The sequence below is a fragment of the Schistocerca cancellata genome, chromosome 1, assembly GCF_023864275.1.
Source record: "Schistocerca cancellata isolate TAMUIC-IGC-003103 chromosome 1, iqSchCanc2.1, whole genome shotgun sequence".
Classification (NCBI taxonomy): domain Eukaryota; kingdom Metazoa; phylum Arthropoda; class Insecta; order Orthoptera; family Acrididae; genus Schistocerca; species Schistocerca cancellata.
In genome coordinates, this window is record NC_064626.1 from 563900821 (window position 1) to 563918944 (window position 18124).

General features: G+C 38.3%; 1 protein-coding gene across 1 annotated transcript in view; it reads right to left on the reverse strand.

Moving 5' to 3' along the window:
* Window positions 1-8374: 8374 nt before the first annotated feature.
* Window positions 8375-18124, reverse strand: part of LOC126181231 (pyridoxine/pyridoxamine 5'-phosphate oxidase-like) — a 228068-nt gene continuing 218318 nt past the window's right edge. Inside the window, exon 6 of the mRNA XM_049924754.1 lies at window positions 8375-9518. Within this exon, the coding sequence (XP_049780711.1) occupies window positions 9389-9518 (130 nt within the window). The 3' untranslated portion in view covers window positions 8375-9388. The remainder of the gene's footprint in view (window positions 9519-18124) is intronic.

Here is an 18124-nt window from a genome sequence, read left to right on the forward strand (position 1 = left end):
CATCCAGGAAGGTAGCACACTGGTTTGAGTAGTACCAGGTGAAACAGATGGGAGAGAAGGTGTTGAGGTTGTGATGGACTGAGGATAGGGTGTCCTGACCCTGAGAAGATATCGTCAGTGAACCAGGGAATTTGGGGTTTTAGAAGGCTAGGGAGGTTTCCTTTAGATGGCCCATAAACACATTAGTATAGGAGGCTGCCAGGCAGGTGCCTATGACTGTGCTGCTCTTCTTTTCTTTGTATACCTTCCCATCAAAGGAGAAGTAATTGTGTGATTTGACAAAGTTAGTAGGGTGTATGAGGAATGAGGTAGTGGGTTTAGAGTTTGAAGGACATTGGGAGAAGTAGTGTTCAATAGTGGCAAGGATGTTGGTGTATACAGAAGTGATGAGTAGGGGCCCAAGAGGTAAAGTGAAAGGGATCGTGGAGAGTTGGTGAAGGAACTGGAGCTACAATGGGGCATCCAAGATTGTTGGGTTTGTGGATGTTGGGGAGCATGTAGAAGGTGGGTGTATGGAGCGTCATAGGCATGAGGAGGGAAATGAATTCAGGCCAGAGGTTCTGCAAATATAGTGGAGCAGCACACCAGATTCTTGGAAGAGCTCAGCACCAAAACCCAGCTTAGAACTACATGAACTTACACAAAAATCTTTACTTAAATGTGTGTGTGACAGAATAGGTGCTCCCAAAAGAGCCTATTTCACACATTCAAATTCTGCCTGCGCATGGGCATACTATTACAAAGGAGTTTTCTTTCCCATCAACCTTTTATGAAAATTAGTTGAACCCAAGAATGCTTGAATCCATTTCTTTATTTTAGGAACAGAAAAGTCTCTAATTGCCCCAATTTTCTGTAGATCAGGTAGAATCCCTGATGCCGTCACAATATGTCCAAGAAATTTTCCCTACAACTACCAAATTCCGATTTTTGTAAATTGAGAATGAACCCATACTACAGAAAATGCTCAAAACTATATCCAAAACCTCATTATGCTTTTCCCTTCTCTCTCTGCAATCAGCACACTGTCAGTGGAGTGGTTAACCTCATTCTCAAATCTACTGGAAGAGCTTTATTCAAAAGAGGTTTGAATCCTCCCTTGGGCATGGGTATGTTGTTCTTAGCATAAGTTAGATTAAGTAGTGTGTATGTCTAGGGACCAATGACCTCATCAGGTTGGTCCCTTAGGAATTCACACACAATTGAACATTTTTCTCAAACAATTTCACAGAAACTATCTTGTTAAAAAATTGAGTCTTGTCCATCTCATGGCTTTACTAATCAGCTTCATGACGAACTGCCCATCATTTCACCAAAATCATACTTACTGTGAAATTTTGGGGTTAAGTAAATTACTGCAAGAAATTCGAAAAGTTTGCATTGAAAAATAGGGGTTGCTATGAATTTGCATTTGATGCGTGTTTTAAGTCATATATTTTTACATATGAAATGTAGCTTATATACTGAATTATTCTTTAAATTTAGATGGATATCACTGTCATATCACCAATCTCAAGGAAATGGATTATATGTAAACCAATTTGTCCCAAACTTGAGCACCAGTGAAAAAGCCAAATTGAACTATTTGTAATGTTCCTCATATCTCATAAACTGTTTGACATATCAAAACAAGATTTTGGCAAATGATAGTACACAAAGAGGAGAATATTTTGTCATGTGAGTAATAGGCAAAACTTCCATATCTAACCAATATTCAAGCCACTACACACTTTTCCAATGAAAGAATGTTACTTTTAAGAATGAATAACAAGAACACTGTTTTTGTTCTACTGACTTTTGTTTGCTTCATGCTGGCTTTGAACATACTGGACCATCTTTGGGGAACAACTGACTAGCATCTGAAAGAGACAGTGGTTCTTTGGTAACACACTAGTCAGTTGTTTTTTGAAGATGGCTTAATAAACTGAAAAATAATTTGAAATAAACAAAATGCAGCAGAACAAAGCTATTTTATGGAATTGTTCAACCAAGAAGTAATGGAAGAATCCATAATAATAAAATAAGTAAAAATAAAAATAATGTCATTTTTAAGTGTACTCAACAGCTTATGAAATGAGGATTGCTACAGGTGTCTAGAAATTGGAAGAAGTTTCCAAGAATAGCTGTCACATTCACAGTAGTATTTGCAACTGCCTTAAGAAATGTAGAGTCAACTATGAAAGTGATGTGGGTTGCTCCCAGCCACTCCACATGTGAATGCCTTGTGAGGATGATTTTCTAAATACTGTAAATGATTTATATATCAAGGACAGAAAACACATTCCTCTGAAATGCCCGGAAAATTCTGGTACAGTATTTTATAGTTATAAAAATTTTCATTCAATCTTACTGCAACCAGTTGCATGCACTCAGAGGAAATGTATTATAATCGATGTTGGGGGATATGGGAAGGAAAGCAAAGATGATAGGTTTTTATGCTCCTAGAGTATTTCTCTTGATGTGAGAAGGAGAGCTTAATATACTGCTTGACTCTACACTGCCAAACCTATCAGTTGTACTGGCTTTTCTATTATTTGGAGCTGAGGCATATCTGTAGTTGAGGCATTTTATCAAATCTTACAACAGATGAGTTTTAGATCTGTTGTGCTCAAAAGCAAACATATTTGGTTCACTCAGTGCCACTCAGTGCCACTGTGGTCTCATGCACACTGAACTGCACAGGTTTGTTTCATCAACACTGCTCTGGTTGCCATTCTCCTTTTGTTGTGCCATACTTCTCCACTATAACCACAGCCTAAGGCTTTATGAAGGGGCTAGACTTCTGGATTGGGATCAATCTGACAGACCTTATAGGTGGAGGAGTCAAACAATTGACAGAAGCCTTCCACCAAGTAGTCACTGCGATTCATAACAACAGCTGGTTATCTGCAGGTAGGATAATTAAGTCAGAATCTGTTTTGAGGCTGTGTATGGCTGTCTTTTCTTCTGCTGAAAGATTGGTGTTCTTAGGAAGGGACCTGAGAAGGATGATGATGCCAAGTTGGAGGTTAGGATTTACTGTGAGCTGGACAGGGGGTGGTTAGATGGGGGTTGGGAGGATCATGATTGGATGGTGGTATGACTTGGGAGATGAAAGTTTCAGTGTTGTGATTAGCTTGTCTTTTCTTGGAGGGATAGTTGATGAAGATTTTCCATTGCACAGATCAGGAGACAGAGAGTGTGGGGCTGAAGGTGAGGCCTTTGCATAGGACTGAAACTTCTGTGAGACTGAGGATTTTGGTGGAAAGGCTAACAATAGTGTTGTGGGACCGTTTTGACTCTGTATTTAATGGACTGTTGGTAGGGAGTTTTGGGGGATGTGGTAGGTTTAAAAGGTCAGACAGGCCGGGTCTTGGTACAATGTGGGGTTGACTAGGAGGAACACTATGGGTAGGATAGGGGTTGGATAGTAGTCCCCGAGATGGCAGTAGGATGTCAGCAGGCTGGATAATGTAGGGAGAATGCTCTTCCAGGTGCTGGAGATCAAACGATTGTTTCAGAGATGTGATGTGTGTAGTAGGGATTGCACAGCAGCAGTATCTTGTGGGGGGAACAGAGGTGTTTCTGGGATGCCTGGGCAATTGAAATGTGTTTTTGCAGTACCAGGTTCATGACAGACAGGGACTGGCAGAATCTGAAAAGGTGAAGGTCATTGTGAAAGGAAGGGTGTGATGCAGATTCTCCACACCTACCTGTGCGACAGGAAATTGTGAACCTCAGTCTAATCAATCACTGTCCCCCTCCCCTGCTCTCTCTATCATTATCTCAGGACACATACTCCCATACCTCATCCATTATGTCCTTTTTCCTATGATTTTGTACCTTTTTTTACATATTTGTGCTTTTTGTGTATTTTTACATGTTTTCATGTATTTTCTTGTATTTTCATGTATGTGTGCTTATTTTTACATATTTGTGTGTATTTTTTCATATCTGTATGTATTTTCCAGCTTCTTCACAACCTTAATTTCCACATTTACTACATAAATTCCATTTCCCCAATGCCATCTCAGCCACAATGAACCCCTGCTCTATATTTCTGCACCTGTTCAGAAAGTGTCCCTTTGCCTGGATAAAACCTAGTTCCACATCCTGCTTCTTAAATGCTGTCTAAACCACGGAATCCCCCCCCCCCCCCCCCCCCCAATGGTCTAAACATAAAAATTCTTTTCTGTGGGTTGCATCCTTCCTTTCACAATGATATTCAGCTTTTCAGGTTCCACCAGTCCTTGTACACACAACCTTATTACAAAAACACATATCCAACTCCCATGCATCCCATAACAACTTTTGCTCCCACCACAAGATACTGCCCCTCTACAATCCACACTACATACATCACATCACTGAAACTGAATCTCTCCCACTCCAGCATCACAGATGAACATAACACATTTGATTTTTGATTTCAATGGACACTTCACAACCTGGGCCATCTGGATCCTCCCCGACAGCACTAGCTTTTCTGGTTTGCTCAGATACAAGTTAACCTTATGACACATTCTCCACTCCTGAAATCATCTTGGCCCTGATCTGTCACTGTCCTACACCCTCTACCCAACAGTTTTCACCACAGTTTCTGTTTCTGGAAAAAGCAAGCAGAAAAGTTCAGAGTACATGAGAAAAATCTTTTTCATTGAGAGTCAGTTACAATTATTCACCATGTGAAAACAGCACATCTGCTGATCAATTGGGAGGAAGGTAAACACTTTACTAGGAATTGTCACTTAACTCATACTCCTGGACCAAGCAGGAAACACACCAAGAGATTGTAGAACCATCACTGCAAACCTGATGACACTTCTCAGTGAGTGAAGGAATGATGTACCAGAACTGATGATAATGGTGAAGTGTCACGTAACTAGGTTGGTGTCAGTAATACAAAATGAAATAAAGCTAATTATGTCTCTAACGATACACAAAAACATTATTAACTAAATGAAAAATTCTCCACTTTACAGAATTTTGGCATACTCAATGATGGACTTAGCTGGTCAGGAGCAGTTTACTTTTTGTGTACATTGCAGCAACCCTCAGCTGATCGTAGAAAAATAACTCTTTTTGGGGTTATAGATTCTGCTGGACTCAGGGGCATTTCCGCTGGCAGCTATTAAATACCTCTTAAGACTCTCACTAAGAACTTAGTTTTTACATGCCCATTGTTTCAATGGTGCAGCTAATATGTCTGAGTGGAACAATGGAGGGGGGGATCCTTCAGGACCAGCCAAAGAGCTTTTTGCCATCCACTGCAGTAATAAATTTGTGTTTCCGGAATGACAGGAAGTTTCAAGACACAGTGATCCATTTTATTTTCCAATGTGCTGGTAACTGTGAAAGACATATGACATAAAATTCTAGAATAAGTATAAAGTGTCAATAAGAAAAAAATCATCTATAAATTCAACAGCTGACATCAGTTTCCCCAGCCCAATAAGCTGTAGGGGTAAAATCTGTGAAGCATTGCAGGGAAAACTATGAATTGATCCAGAACACAGTAACGTAAGTATTGAACAAAGTAGAATATAGGGTGGACTGTAACAATATTATGAAAAGATAGGCACAACAAAAATACTGTCAGAAAGTGAGCTTTTGACCAACAAGGCCTTTGCTGAAAATTGGCAACATATACACACACATTGACACAAATGCAACTCACACACACATGACCACAGTCTGTGCCTGTTGAAACTGAGTCTGGCTTCAACAGCCAGTGACTGGTTCATGTGTGTGTGAGTTGTGTTTGCATGTGTGTGTGTGTGTGTGTGTGTGTGTGTGTGTTTGTTGTCTATTTTCAATTAAGGCCTCATTGGCTGAAAGTTCACTTTCTGACAGTCTTTTTGTTGTGCCTAGCTGCAACTCAGTATCTCCACTATATGCTGAGTAGCAATTGTCATCTAAGTATTGAATGCACAGAGTTCAATCAGACATGAAAGTCCTGTGAGACTGCGAAGCAGCTCCGAAAGTTTGACACTATTTTTTATGAGGTAGTCGCTATTGAATGTATCTACCTCTAGAGAATTGAAATTTTGATGCAGCCAGAGGAAAATGTTATGCAGACATTCTAAGAGCAGCTCTTGTGGTGAAACACACAGTAACATTGTCTGTTCCTGTAGAGTTGTCCCATGAATGAAAAAGTAAGAAAGGTGTGTTTGAAATTCTTGATCTCTTTCTGAATAAGTTTGAGTGAAGGTTTGACGAATAAGATGTAAAGAAACTATCTCAACTTGAAGAGATCCTCCATCTATATGACATTTGGAAGAGTTACTTGGAGTACACAGGCTGAACTTTGACATGGAAAGGCTTAATGTATAGCTCAAAATACTATGAACCATGTAATGCATCCTCTATTGTGAGACAAATTATTACTGAGTGTAGTAGTGTTAAAATACCTGTTTCGGGAAGTTATCGTCTCATCATTTGGACAATGACAGGTTCACTATCATTAACATCCTCTAAGAGATCATTCAATGCCTTGCTACAACTTAAGATTTGCCTCAGATCAACAATGACATCTTTGAGGCTTCATGTTCATCAGATCAGAGCTGGGAAAATTAATCTTACAGATGTCATGAAATAATTTGTTCTCAGACTGAGAAAATAGAATTACATTCAGAAATTGTATGTAAAAAGTTTCATGTTAGGCGAAATCACTAAATGGGTTTGATTGACCTGAACAGTCAAGTATTACATTTCTTGCCCCTCCACAATTGGTGAAGGGGTTTCACCCCCCCCCCCCCCATCCCCTCCGTCACTAAAAAAAGTGGTTGGCACACCAATGGTTTCTCTGTTTCTTTTGTGTATGAGGAGTAGTGAAAGTTTTAATAATCACTTCAAAAAATAAAGTTATATACTTAGTTTTTTTTTGACGTCCTTGTACATACTGAAATCCCTGCAAATACATTATCTTATCTTGCTGTTAAAGAAACCAAAAGAAAGTAATGTAGCTTATTTATAAAGTGGAGTGCTGGGCAGTAATTTGTTTTTGGCAGCAGCAGAAATGTTGTAAGTGTGCTAGATCAGTCAAGATGACTTCTTGTTGCTGAAACTGGTACACACTTATTGCAAACTTTCTGTTTCTGAGACACAAGTACCTTAATTTTAAAAAATCAGTTTAACTTACTAAATGAACTGCAGGCCATTTACCCTTCTATTTATTTACGTTCCTCTCCATCCAGTCTTTCTTGAACTGCTCTAAGTATAAAACTAAACATCTGGTTCTATGACTTCAATTCATTTCATTAATCGCATTAAGTATGTTGGACAACAAGTGTGAAAGAAAATGGCCATGGCCTATTCAGTGAAGCCATCATGGCATTTTCCCAGTACAGTTTAGGGAAATCTTGGAAAACAGTCTCTATGGTTATATTGGGATGTGAATTCCAGTCCTTCCAAGTGAATTTACTATTCTTATCCTACTGGTGTGTCTTGTTTTTTACCTCCCATTAATGTCTATTTCTGCATACTCCAAACATTATGAATTTTAGCCAAAATATTTAAGATTAACATATAGCAATCATCAGTATTTTTTGTAGACCTTTTGTGCTGCATAGAAGAGGGTTGCCCAAAAAGTAATGCACCACATTTTTTTCCCCCCCTGAGTCGAAAACAATGTGAAATGTTATGTATGTATTATTTGAAGTCTCCTGAGTGAGCGCGCCAAGTTTCTTTCATTTCCAACAGATAGTGTAGCTGGAGGACAGTTTCAAAATGGCGTTTGTAGGTGATGTACGTTACAATAAATGTGCTGTCATTGAATTTCTCACTGCAGAAAAAGAAACTGTAGGGGATATTCACAAATGCTTGGGTAAAGTTTGTGGAGCACCTGATGTCAACAGAAGTACAGTTAGTCCCTGGGCAAGGAGGGTCAGGTCATCAGAAGGCGGCTCAGTGGGGTTCCATGGTCTGCAGCGGTCGGGAAGGACATCCACAGCGGTCACACCGACATGTTGCAGCAAGCTGATTTTGTCATTCGCCATTAAGAGATGCCGTTTATGGAAGACATTTTGAGGACAATGAGGAGATGGTTAACACGGTGAAGCACTAGCTCCACCATCACAACAAACATTAGTACTGACAGGGCGTACGTGCCTTGTTTTGTGCTGGAGGAAGGCCATAGAGCGGGATGGAGATTACATGGAAAAATAGCGTATGTAGATAAAACACCTTTCTTTCATGTTTGTAGTTCTCATTATGTTCAGTAAAGAACAGTTGAAGAAAAAAAATGTGGTGCATTATTTTCTGGGCAAACCTTATATATTATTCACAATTACATTGTTACAGTACTCATTTGTCTGAATTTTGTTAATCTCACTTTGCTTGTTATTCCCAGATAGAAAGAAAACAGAACCATATGTTTCAACAGTGAATGAAAACAAAATTGTATGTTCAAAAGTATTATTTATTTTGGCACATTAAACACACAGGTCAAACATGTATCAAACCTATAGTAAACACTACTACACTCTTGTGCCTTGATGAGTAACAGAAATAACAATGATATTTGGTCCCAATAATTTTTGAGGTAGAGTGACTGAATTATTGGGTTAGAAACTGGTCCAACTTATCCTTAAGCATCAGTAAAATGTCAATGAAAAGCTATAAATATTGAACTAATTACATTTTCTGTAAGTATATGTCTGACTTCATTGGTAGTCAAACATATATCATGTTGGCTGATATAAGTGGTGTGTCACCACTGAAGAAAGTAACAGTGTATGAAATAGGAAATTAAAAATTACCTAACTGGAAATTTTAAATTATGTGCATTCACAGAAACAGACTCACAAAGTATACAATAATGAACTGTCATATTCATGATACATACTCTCATTTCCTTAGAAGCAATGAAGGTACAGAAATGTGTTCAGCATGCTGATATTGTAACTGTATACAAATTACATATGTAATACATCTATAAGATGGATTATATTAAGTAACATGAAAAAATAGCTATAGTAACAAACATAAATTGTAGGCTTGTAGTTGTAAACAAAAATGAATACAATTTCATATTGAACAAAGGATAACAAAAATATATTAAGTTCTGACATATAATGAGGAATGTTGACATAAACACACACAGAATAATCCAAAAGAAATCAATAGTAAGTGATAACTTTGAAGCTTGAAAAGATAACTGCTGTAACCACTATCATTTTTCCATCTTTATTTTTACAAAGGATCACAATAGCACATTAAAGTGTATTCTCTTTTCCACTTATGAACTTGATAGTGTAACAAATTCATTTGTTCAAAAATAATTATATATGACAAACAAACAAAAACTGCTAACAAAAATGTGGTACACAATAAAGTTCATTTAATTTATGATAACGCTAATATAAAATGGTAATACATAAACAATTGGCAGTGTTTGTAGTTCTTAATGTATTTAAGCATATACATGATTGTACTTCCATTTTTTTGTATCTGGGTCAAGAACGAACAATAATCTGTCACCAATCAGTTCGTCATAAGCGTAATAAAAATCCATTATGTTCGCCACAAGCTTGTAGGCCACACTGAAACAGGAAAGCATAGACAGAAATAATAAGTCAAGCTGTACTAATTGTTGTTAATAAAAAAGTGCAAGAAATTAATAATACAGTAATGTAATGAAAAGTAGCCAATCCAGTAATACTATTAGAATGAGAGGCTATATTCCTGCCATATTTTTCAACATGGGCATTCTATTTTCCAAAAGACATCCACAGTGCAGTTCCTGAGATCTGACATCTTAAATTTGTGCTTGTTATGCTCCAGAATGGGTTACAATCACTTGCTATAACTAGTTCAGTCATTCAGCCTTAATAATCTCTCAGCTAAAATAATTCCATGTTCCTAGAATATACAATTTACTTGCTCTTCATTGTGAAATATCCAACAAAATCTTGTTACTTGATAATATAAACAACAAATCAAATCTATGAACCCTTTCTGGCATAGCCAGTGAAGAAAACTGCAATCAGAAATTATAAACTCGAGTAAGTTTTAAATTTAAGTAGCTATGACACTCTTGAGTTTATTTCAGTACAACTGATATCAGTCTTTGCATGCAGAGACTTGAATATGTGGAATAGCTTAGCTTCACAAAATGTATTTGTGATATTACCTTTTGTAAATTTCTTTTCTTTTTACAGTTATTCCTACTGCCTAATAGTGGTAATTTACATTCTGTATACATAATTTAACCAGCACTGATAAATGTAACTACTCATAAATACATGTTTCTTTCTAGCTCCTCCAACAATGCCTATGCCACATTTCAGTGACAGTCAGGATGTTTTTCACTGAACTGATATGTGACAATGCAACAGCAACTCACATTGATAGAGTGTGGAGGAATATAATTGAAGAAGCTTAAGTGGTTCACAATGGGATGACAACAATATAACACTGATACAGTTCTCTGATATATTGCCCAATGCAACATAGGGTTGTTACTCCACACAACCGTATAGTATGAGGCATGGGGAGGGAAATGAGTCATCTGATGTGCATAAAAAGGTTTTTTGTTGGTGAAACTGTAGTTAGTTTCTCAGTAAAACTTCTATGTTTTACCTAAAAATTAACACTACTGTTTTTGGATTGGTGTGTGTTGTCTGTTATACAACTTCTCAATTATTATTTTGCATCTTATTGTCTGATGTCACAGTTTGATAGTGAACCAGTTTTCTTTTCACTATGGCTCATATCTATTGTGATACCTCTAAATTAAGTAAAACACAGCAAATATTTTGTAAAGTTTTCAGTAACAAATGTAGTCACTGGCCAATTTACGTTTTGCACCATTTAGGTCACGCTCTGCTGTGTACCAAATGTGGCTAACACATCAAAATCACTTTTAATGCTGGAAAGAGGGCCCTACCTTTCTCCAGGCTCAAGTAAATATGTGACATATTCTGAAGTCGTCTGCAGTGAGGCTGGCAGCAACTGCAAGGCTATTGCCACTGCTGTGTCTTGTTACTTGTTGTACTGCTTCTGTGGTAGCATAAGTGTCACATCAATAACCATCATATTGTACAAACTTTATTGCAGTGTATCCCCTCTGTAAGAACCCCACCATACATTCATGAATACAGAGATGTTGTTCTGCAGCTTGATAAAATGTATTAGGGGTTTCAGTATGTAATGCATCACTTTTTTTCTGAAGAGCAGGTTGGTTTTATTCTGGATTCCAATACATCATTTTATTCCGATTCCTTTTGGCTACAAAACCCTATTTTCCAACATAATCTCTGTTCAGTGGGACAGCCTTAGATCACGTCACTGGGAAGGCCTATAAGCCCACATGGTACCACTCTACTGGTCAATATCAGAACCAATGTCTTGCAGCATCAATAACCTCCCCATCATCCACATAACTGCTTCCTGTGGAGTGCATCCTTCACTGGGCCAAACAGTTGGAAGTCAGACAGTGTGAGGTCCAGGCTGTAGGGTGGATGAGGAAGAACAGTCCAAAGGAGTTTTGTGAGCTTCTCTCCAAAGCCCAGGCTTGTGTGAGGCTTTGCACTGTTGTGGAGGAGCAAAAGTGTATTTGCATTTTTGTCATGGGGAACATATTGAAGTTGTGTCTTCAGTTTCCTGTGGGTAGCAGAATACACATCTGAGTTGTTGGTTGCACCATGAGGAAGGACATCAAATGGAATAACACCTTCCCAGAAGACCATCACCATGAGCTTACCATTTGAGGGTCTGACTTTGAACTTTTGCTTTGGAGGAGAGGTGGCGTGGTGCCACTCAGTGGAGTGCCATTTTGTTTCCAGTTCAAGTGATGAACCATTGTTTCATCACCAGTGACAAAGGTCAACAAAAGATTATCATGATCAGCTTCATAACACACAAGCAATTCTCCACAGATGGTCCATTATTGCTAGTTATGGTCTCCTGGTATCTTTGAGTACCTCAACTGGTGAATGAGTGTGTCGGCACTACTAACAGAGAATTCCATTTGAGAAGTTGGTTGTTTTTTGGTGACCCTTTAATCACCGTGAATGGGAATGTCGTCATGTTTCAACATTGCAGAAGTCACAGCTGTGTACGGCCGTCCAGCACATGGGAGGTTGGACAGGTTTGCGCAACCTAGTTATGATAATGGCAGATGCCTTGCCCAGTGAGTCACTGTGATTGTGCTCACTGCCAGGTCTCCATAGACATTATGCAAGCACCTGTGAGAGTCTGCAATGATCTGGTTTTCTGCCAGAAGAAACTCAGTTGCAAGCTCTCTGCCTGAAACACACTTCCATTACAGGCACCATTTTGAAGGCTGCATATAGTGCCGCCACTTGCCATAACTTCATAAAACTATAGAGGCCAAAGCAGGAATATTCCACGAGGCCCCACAACAAATTCTTCATTTTTTCAGCTGAAATTCGCTGAACAAAAAAAAAGTTTGTTGCATTACTTATTGAACACCCATCGTATAACATATAGTTGATGCAAAATAGATTTGTGAGTAGTGTATCTACATCCACATACATACTCCACAGTCCACTGCATGGTGTATGGCAAAGGATAACTTTTATTATTACAGTAGAGTCCCGTTAATCTGAACTAATTGGAACCAGACCTTGTTCGGATTACCAATTTGTTCGGATTAGCCAGAATCATGGCGATGAGACTCTAGAATGAATTATACCAAGCAGATAAGTTGGTACACTATGGTAACAAATGGGAACAATTGTGGGAATAATGGCTCACTCTCACTCCCTATGCTTGTTGTTGTGCATTGTGGAGATCTTTGTAGTGTCTGAGGTCAGTGCATTGCCAGTTGACTCGCAAAGCGCTTGGTTATGTTAGTTATTGATTGCTGGCATGTGTAACAGTTGTATTGTATTCATTCAGGTGTAATGTTGTACGTATTTTCGTCATGAGTAAATGGAAACATACAACGTTTTTAACTCTCAAAGAAAAACTGAATGCTTTGAAGTGGATAGACATTGGTGAGAATGTATCTAAACTGGTAACAGAACTGGGTGTCTTTAAAGCAACCATTTGTGATTGGAAGAAGAACCGAGTGAATCTTGAACAGTCCTGTGCAACGTCTTTGGGAAAAACACTCGAAATTCAGCAGACTTTGAAACAGTCCCAGTACAATAAAGTGGATAAAGCTTTTTTCCTTTGGTTTACACAGGAACTCTTTTGAGTGGGGCACTGGTTCAGGAGAAGGCTGTTTACCTGAACAAGTTAATAAATGGTGATGAGTGTTTTAGTGCAAGTACGGGTTGGGTGGACAAATTCAAAAAAGTCATAGAATCCAACAGCTAACAATTACCGGAGAGAAGCTTTCTTCTGACCATGATGCAGTGAAGGAATACATGGGTGAGTTTGAAAAAATGATAAGAGGGGGAAAGTATTCTCCTCAACAAATTTATAACACTGACGAGACTGACCTTAATTTTAGGGCATTGCCAACAAAAAGCCTGGCATAAAAAGCAGAAGACCATGCTCCTGGTTTTAAAATGTGCAAAGATTGTGTGATTTTATTAGTGTGTAACAAACACTGCTGGTAATCACAAGCTGTCTGTAATGCTGATCAGCAAATCTGCTAGGCCCATAGCTTTTGAAAACTGCAACATGAAGTCCTCGCCTGTATATTATTGCAACCAGAAAAAAGTGTGGGTGGATGGTAATCTGTTGAAAGAATGGTTTCACAGCCAGTTTGTTCCCTTTGTTTGATGGTTTTCTAAGGAGAATCATTTGTCTCCCCATGTAATCCTTTTGATTGATAATGCGCCATCTCACCCCTGCACTGAGGAATTGTGAGATGAAGAAATTGTGGTGAAGTTTTTGCGCCAAATGTTACACCTCTTTTACAGCCAATGGACCAGGGCAAACTGTAAACATTAAAACTGATTTACAGAAATCAATTTTTAAGAATGCTGATCCAAAATGATAGCATTTCTTTAGCAGAAAAAATAAAAAAAAGACCAATGTGAAGGATGTTGTTTATTGGGCCGCTGAGGTATGGCAGCATATTTCAGAAAATACTCTCAGAAAATTGTGGAGAAAACTGTGGACATCTCTTGAATATCAGGACAACATAGTTGAAAATGAAGAGGAAAATCTACTACAAATGATACAGACAATCCCTGGATGTGAAGAAGCTAGAGAAGGAGATGTAGATGAGTGGATGGCAGCAGATGGGGCATGTGTGGAGAACCTTACTGATGCTGATTTGGTTGCTGCTGTGACTCAAGACCAGGAAGAAGTGAACTGCTGTGATAGAAGTGACAATGAGGCTGATAGCGGCAAAGGAGAGCTGGTGCCACACAGTGATGCAGTAGAAGCCCTTGACCTCACACTACATTATTTGGAGAAACAGTCCACTGCTACACCTGCTGATTTGATGTTTATGAGACGATGGTGCAATTGTGCATCATATATCAGTGATATGATTCACTGATGACATTGCTATCCTCAGTAAATGTAAAGAAGAATTACAGGATGTGTTAGATGGAATGAAAATTAATGAATTTCAGACTATGGACTAAGAGGAAACTGAAGAAAGATGGAAGTAATGAGTAGCAGAAATGAGATTAGTAGCAAACCGAAAATCAAAATTGGTGACCACAAAGCAGTCGAAGTTAAGGAATTGTGCTACCTTTGGAGGGGGTGACAGAGAAAGGGGGGGGGACACACAGATGGATGGAGCAAGGAAGACATAGAAAGTAAATTAGTATAGGAAAGGAGGATATTCCTAGCAAAAAATAGGGTCTTGAGGAATAAATTTTTGAGAATGAGCATTTGGAACACAGTAGTGAGTGGCAGTGAATCATGAACAGTTGGAAAAGCAGACAAGAAGAAAATCAAAGCATTTGTGATGTGGTGCTATAGAAGAACATTGAGAATAATGTGGACTTATGAGGTACAGAATGAAAAGTTTTTCTGCAGAATATGTGAAGAAAGGAACATACAGATACACTAACAAGAAGAAGGAACAGGATGATAGGATTGTTAAGACACCAGGCCATAACTTCCATGGCACTAGAGGGTTAAAACTGTAGAGGACATAAAACGGTTAGATGACTTATGACATAAAGAAAGGAAGCTTCAGTACACAAAATGAAAATTAAACTTCATTGCCATCAGTAATGGCTCCAGTCCCCCTCCCATTCCCACCAATATTAATGATAGCTATTTTTAAAACTCTATGTTTATACTTGTTATTCAATTCTTAAGTTTAATGTCAGTAGCCATCCTTAGTTATGAAAGAGATATATGAAAGCCAATAATGGTGCGTGTATGATATAAATGCGGTACAGCAGGGCACTGTGGACTTATACTTTATTGGATGAATATATACACAGATAAAATGACACGTGACTATTCCCCATGGATGCTAAGTACAAAGTTAAGTCTCTGGTCAAGTCATAAATTTTACTTTAGAAAATGCATTTTAGCCATCAGGTAATGGTAATGTGATGAATGAAGCATCAGTTCAGAGGTGGTATAGCATGTAGATGGAAGAACGTTCACAATGAAGATTGCTTGTGCTGAACCTCAGTGGTGACCAATTGACTCAAAGCAAGGATTTAAACAAAAATTCAAGGAGATAGTCGTTTCACAATTAGTTGACTGCACTCATTCTCTCCAGACATTTCAAGACCTGTGTTGTGGAAGATTGTTAGTGCAGAACTAGGCTATAAAAATATGTGCCAGGTGGGTTCCTCAAATTTTGTCAGATGAACACAAAATGAAATGAATAGCAGCTGCATTGACATTTCTCAGCCACTGTGAAAACGATGGTGATGAATTTTTGAATCACATTGGCACTGGTGATGCAACTTGGATATCACATTTCGCACCAGAAACAAAGTGCCATTCAATGGAATAGTGGTATTCTCAATCCCCAACAAAGCCAAAAACAGTTAAACAAAGATTGTGGCTGTGGTGTTTTGTGCCTGTAAGAGTCTCCCGCTCATCGACTGCATACCTAGAGATGAGACCATAAAGGCAGCAGCCTATTGTCAGATGCTTCAATGACATCACCACTCCATTGAACAAGTAGCATGGAATGATAACCAGTGGACTCATCCTCCTTCACGATAGTGATCTGCCTCATGCAGCAGGAGGGACACAGGACTTGCTTCAGCAACTTCAGTGGGAAATGTTTTAAAATCTGCCATACATTTCAGACCTAGCACCAAGTGATTGCCATTTATTCCCCAAATTGAAAGATTTTTTTATAGTGAAAAATGCTACAAAAGTGGTTATGAACTTAAAGAAACCATTAATCAGTGGTTCAACAACTTGGCAGCAACTGAGTATGCAGAAGGCACAGAAAAGCTGGTGAAATGGTATGGCAAGTGCCTAAATTTGAATAGCGACTACGCATAAGAGTTGCTTGGGTATAAAATTGTTTGTAAAATACAGTTTCATTTAATTATGACAAATAAAAATTTCTGTAGAAAAAAAACTTCTCTACTTTCCAAATGACCCTCATAGTTTATATCTTTAATTCTGAATGCTGTTTTGAGGTGATGTAACATGGACAAAAGCTGGTTTTACAAATATAAAAAAAAAGGGAAGAGAAAACAGAAAAGCATGACAAGACTAAATGCACTTGCAGAGCTTTCAATACAGAAAAATGCATAAGTTGTCATCCAGTGATGAAGGAGAAAGTTATTCACATTTTAATGCAAATTATAATAAAAGAGAGGATTTCGTTTCCAAATGGACAGATCAAACTTCAACAGTAACAGTTTAGGTTAAAGTAAGTAAAAAGTGTTTGATTTTGTACTTTTATGATTTTATCAAGTTTCTAAGTAAATTTTCTTTTTTTATAAATTTTTATTTCCTTTTACGCAATTTTAAAACAAAGGCCGAAAATTTTATGGAGCTGCATCCCTACTAATTCTAGCTATGAGCCGTGACTGGTGCCATGCTTCTGATGCTAGGTGATAGTGTGTGCACTGACTGGCACTAATAAATGAATGAACACTGCAGAAGTAGATTTTTACTTTGTGAAATAATACGTGTTTAGAGTGTGTAGTGACTTATGTTGAGAAATTAGTGGAATCAAAACAGTATTGTACTCTAAGAATAAACTGAATAAAGGTGCACTATTTTAAACAGGCTGTCTTGTATTTCGGTCGTTGGAAGCTCTAATTCCCATACTGTCATTCTAATTTAGGTTTTTCATTGGTTCCCTAAATTATGCCAGACAAATAGGTTGACTATCTGTCCAGTTCTGCCCAACTAGACCTGCAAGTGTGTAAATGCCTGTGCCTTAATACATGAATTATTTTTATAGTCTTCAGTTAATACAGTGACAGTCCACTATCCACCTGAAAGTGATACACAGATGAATTATTCTACTGTACTATACTGTTACTATTACTACTATTACAACAACACCAACAACAACAACAACAACAACTCTGCTACTACTACTACATTTGATCATCATATTCAGATAAATCACTGTATATCGCATTTATATCTAAATCATTGAAGGTAACTGTGTCTAATAACAAACTGTTACTGGGCACTGCATTATATCTTTTAATTTGCAATGGAGACTACACTGTGGAAAGGTAATGAAAGCTGAATATCAAGTAACATCAATCAGCACTTCCGGTATTTGAGAGAATATCAATATTGAAATCTTTCAAAAGAGTCATCAGTTAGGAAGTCTGTATAACCTGGTCAAAACTGTATCAGACATATTGTGAATTTCTCTTGATTTCAGGCTCAACCACATTCTGTCGCACATTCGTTACCAGCATTAGCCTACATTAGACCCAGAGAACTTCTTCCTGTAAGTCTGCAGCTCGTGGTCGTGCGGTAGCATTCTCGCTTCCCATGCCCGGGTCCCTGGGTTTGATTCCCGGCGGGGTCAGGGATTTTCTCTGCCTCGTGATGACTGGGTGTTGTGTGATGTCCTTACGTTAGTTAGGTTTAAGTAGTTCTAAGTTCTAAGGGACTGATGACCATAGATGTTAAGTCCCATAGTGCTCAGAGCCATTTGAAACATCTTCCTGTAACAAGACCATACACACACATGGTCTGTGGACCACTGAGTGATGGTATTGCAAGTCACTGAGGCTCTACTGACTCAGATGGTTTCATTTATTTATTTCAATATTCCTTGGGTCATAACAGTGATCTCTCACTATGATGTGGA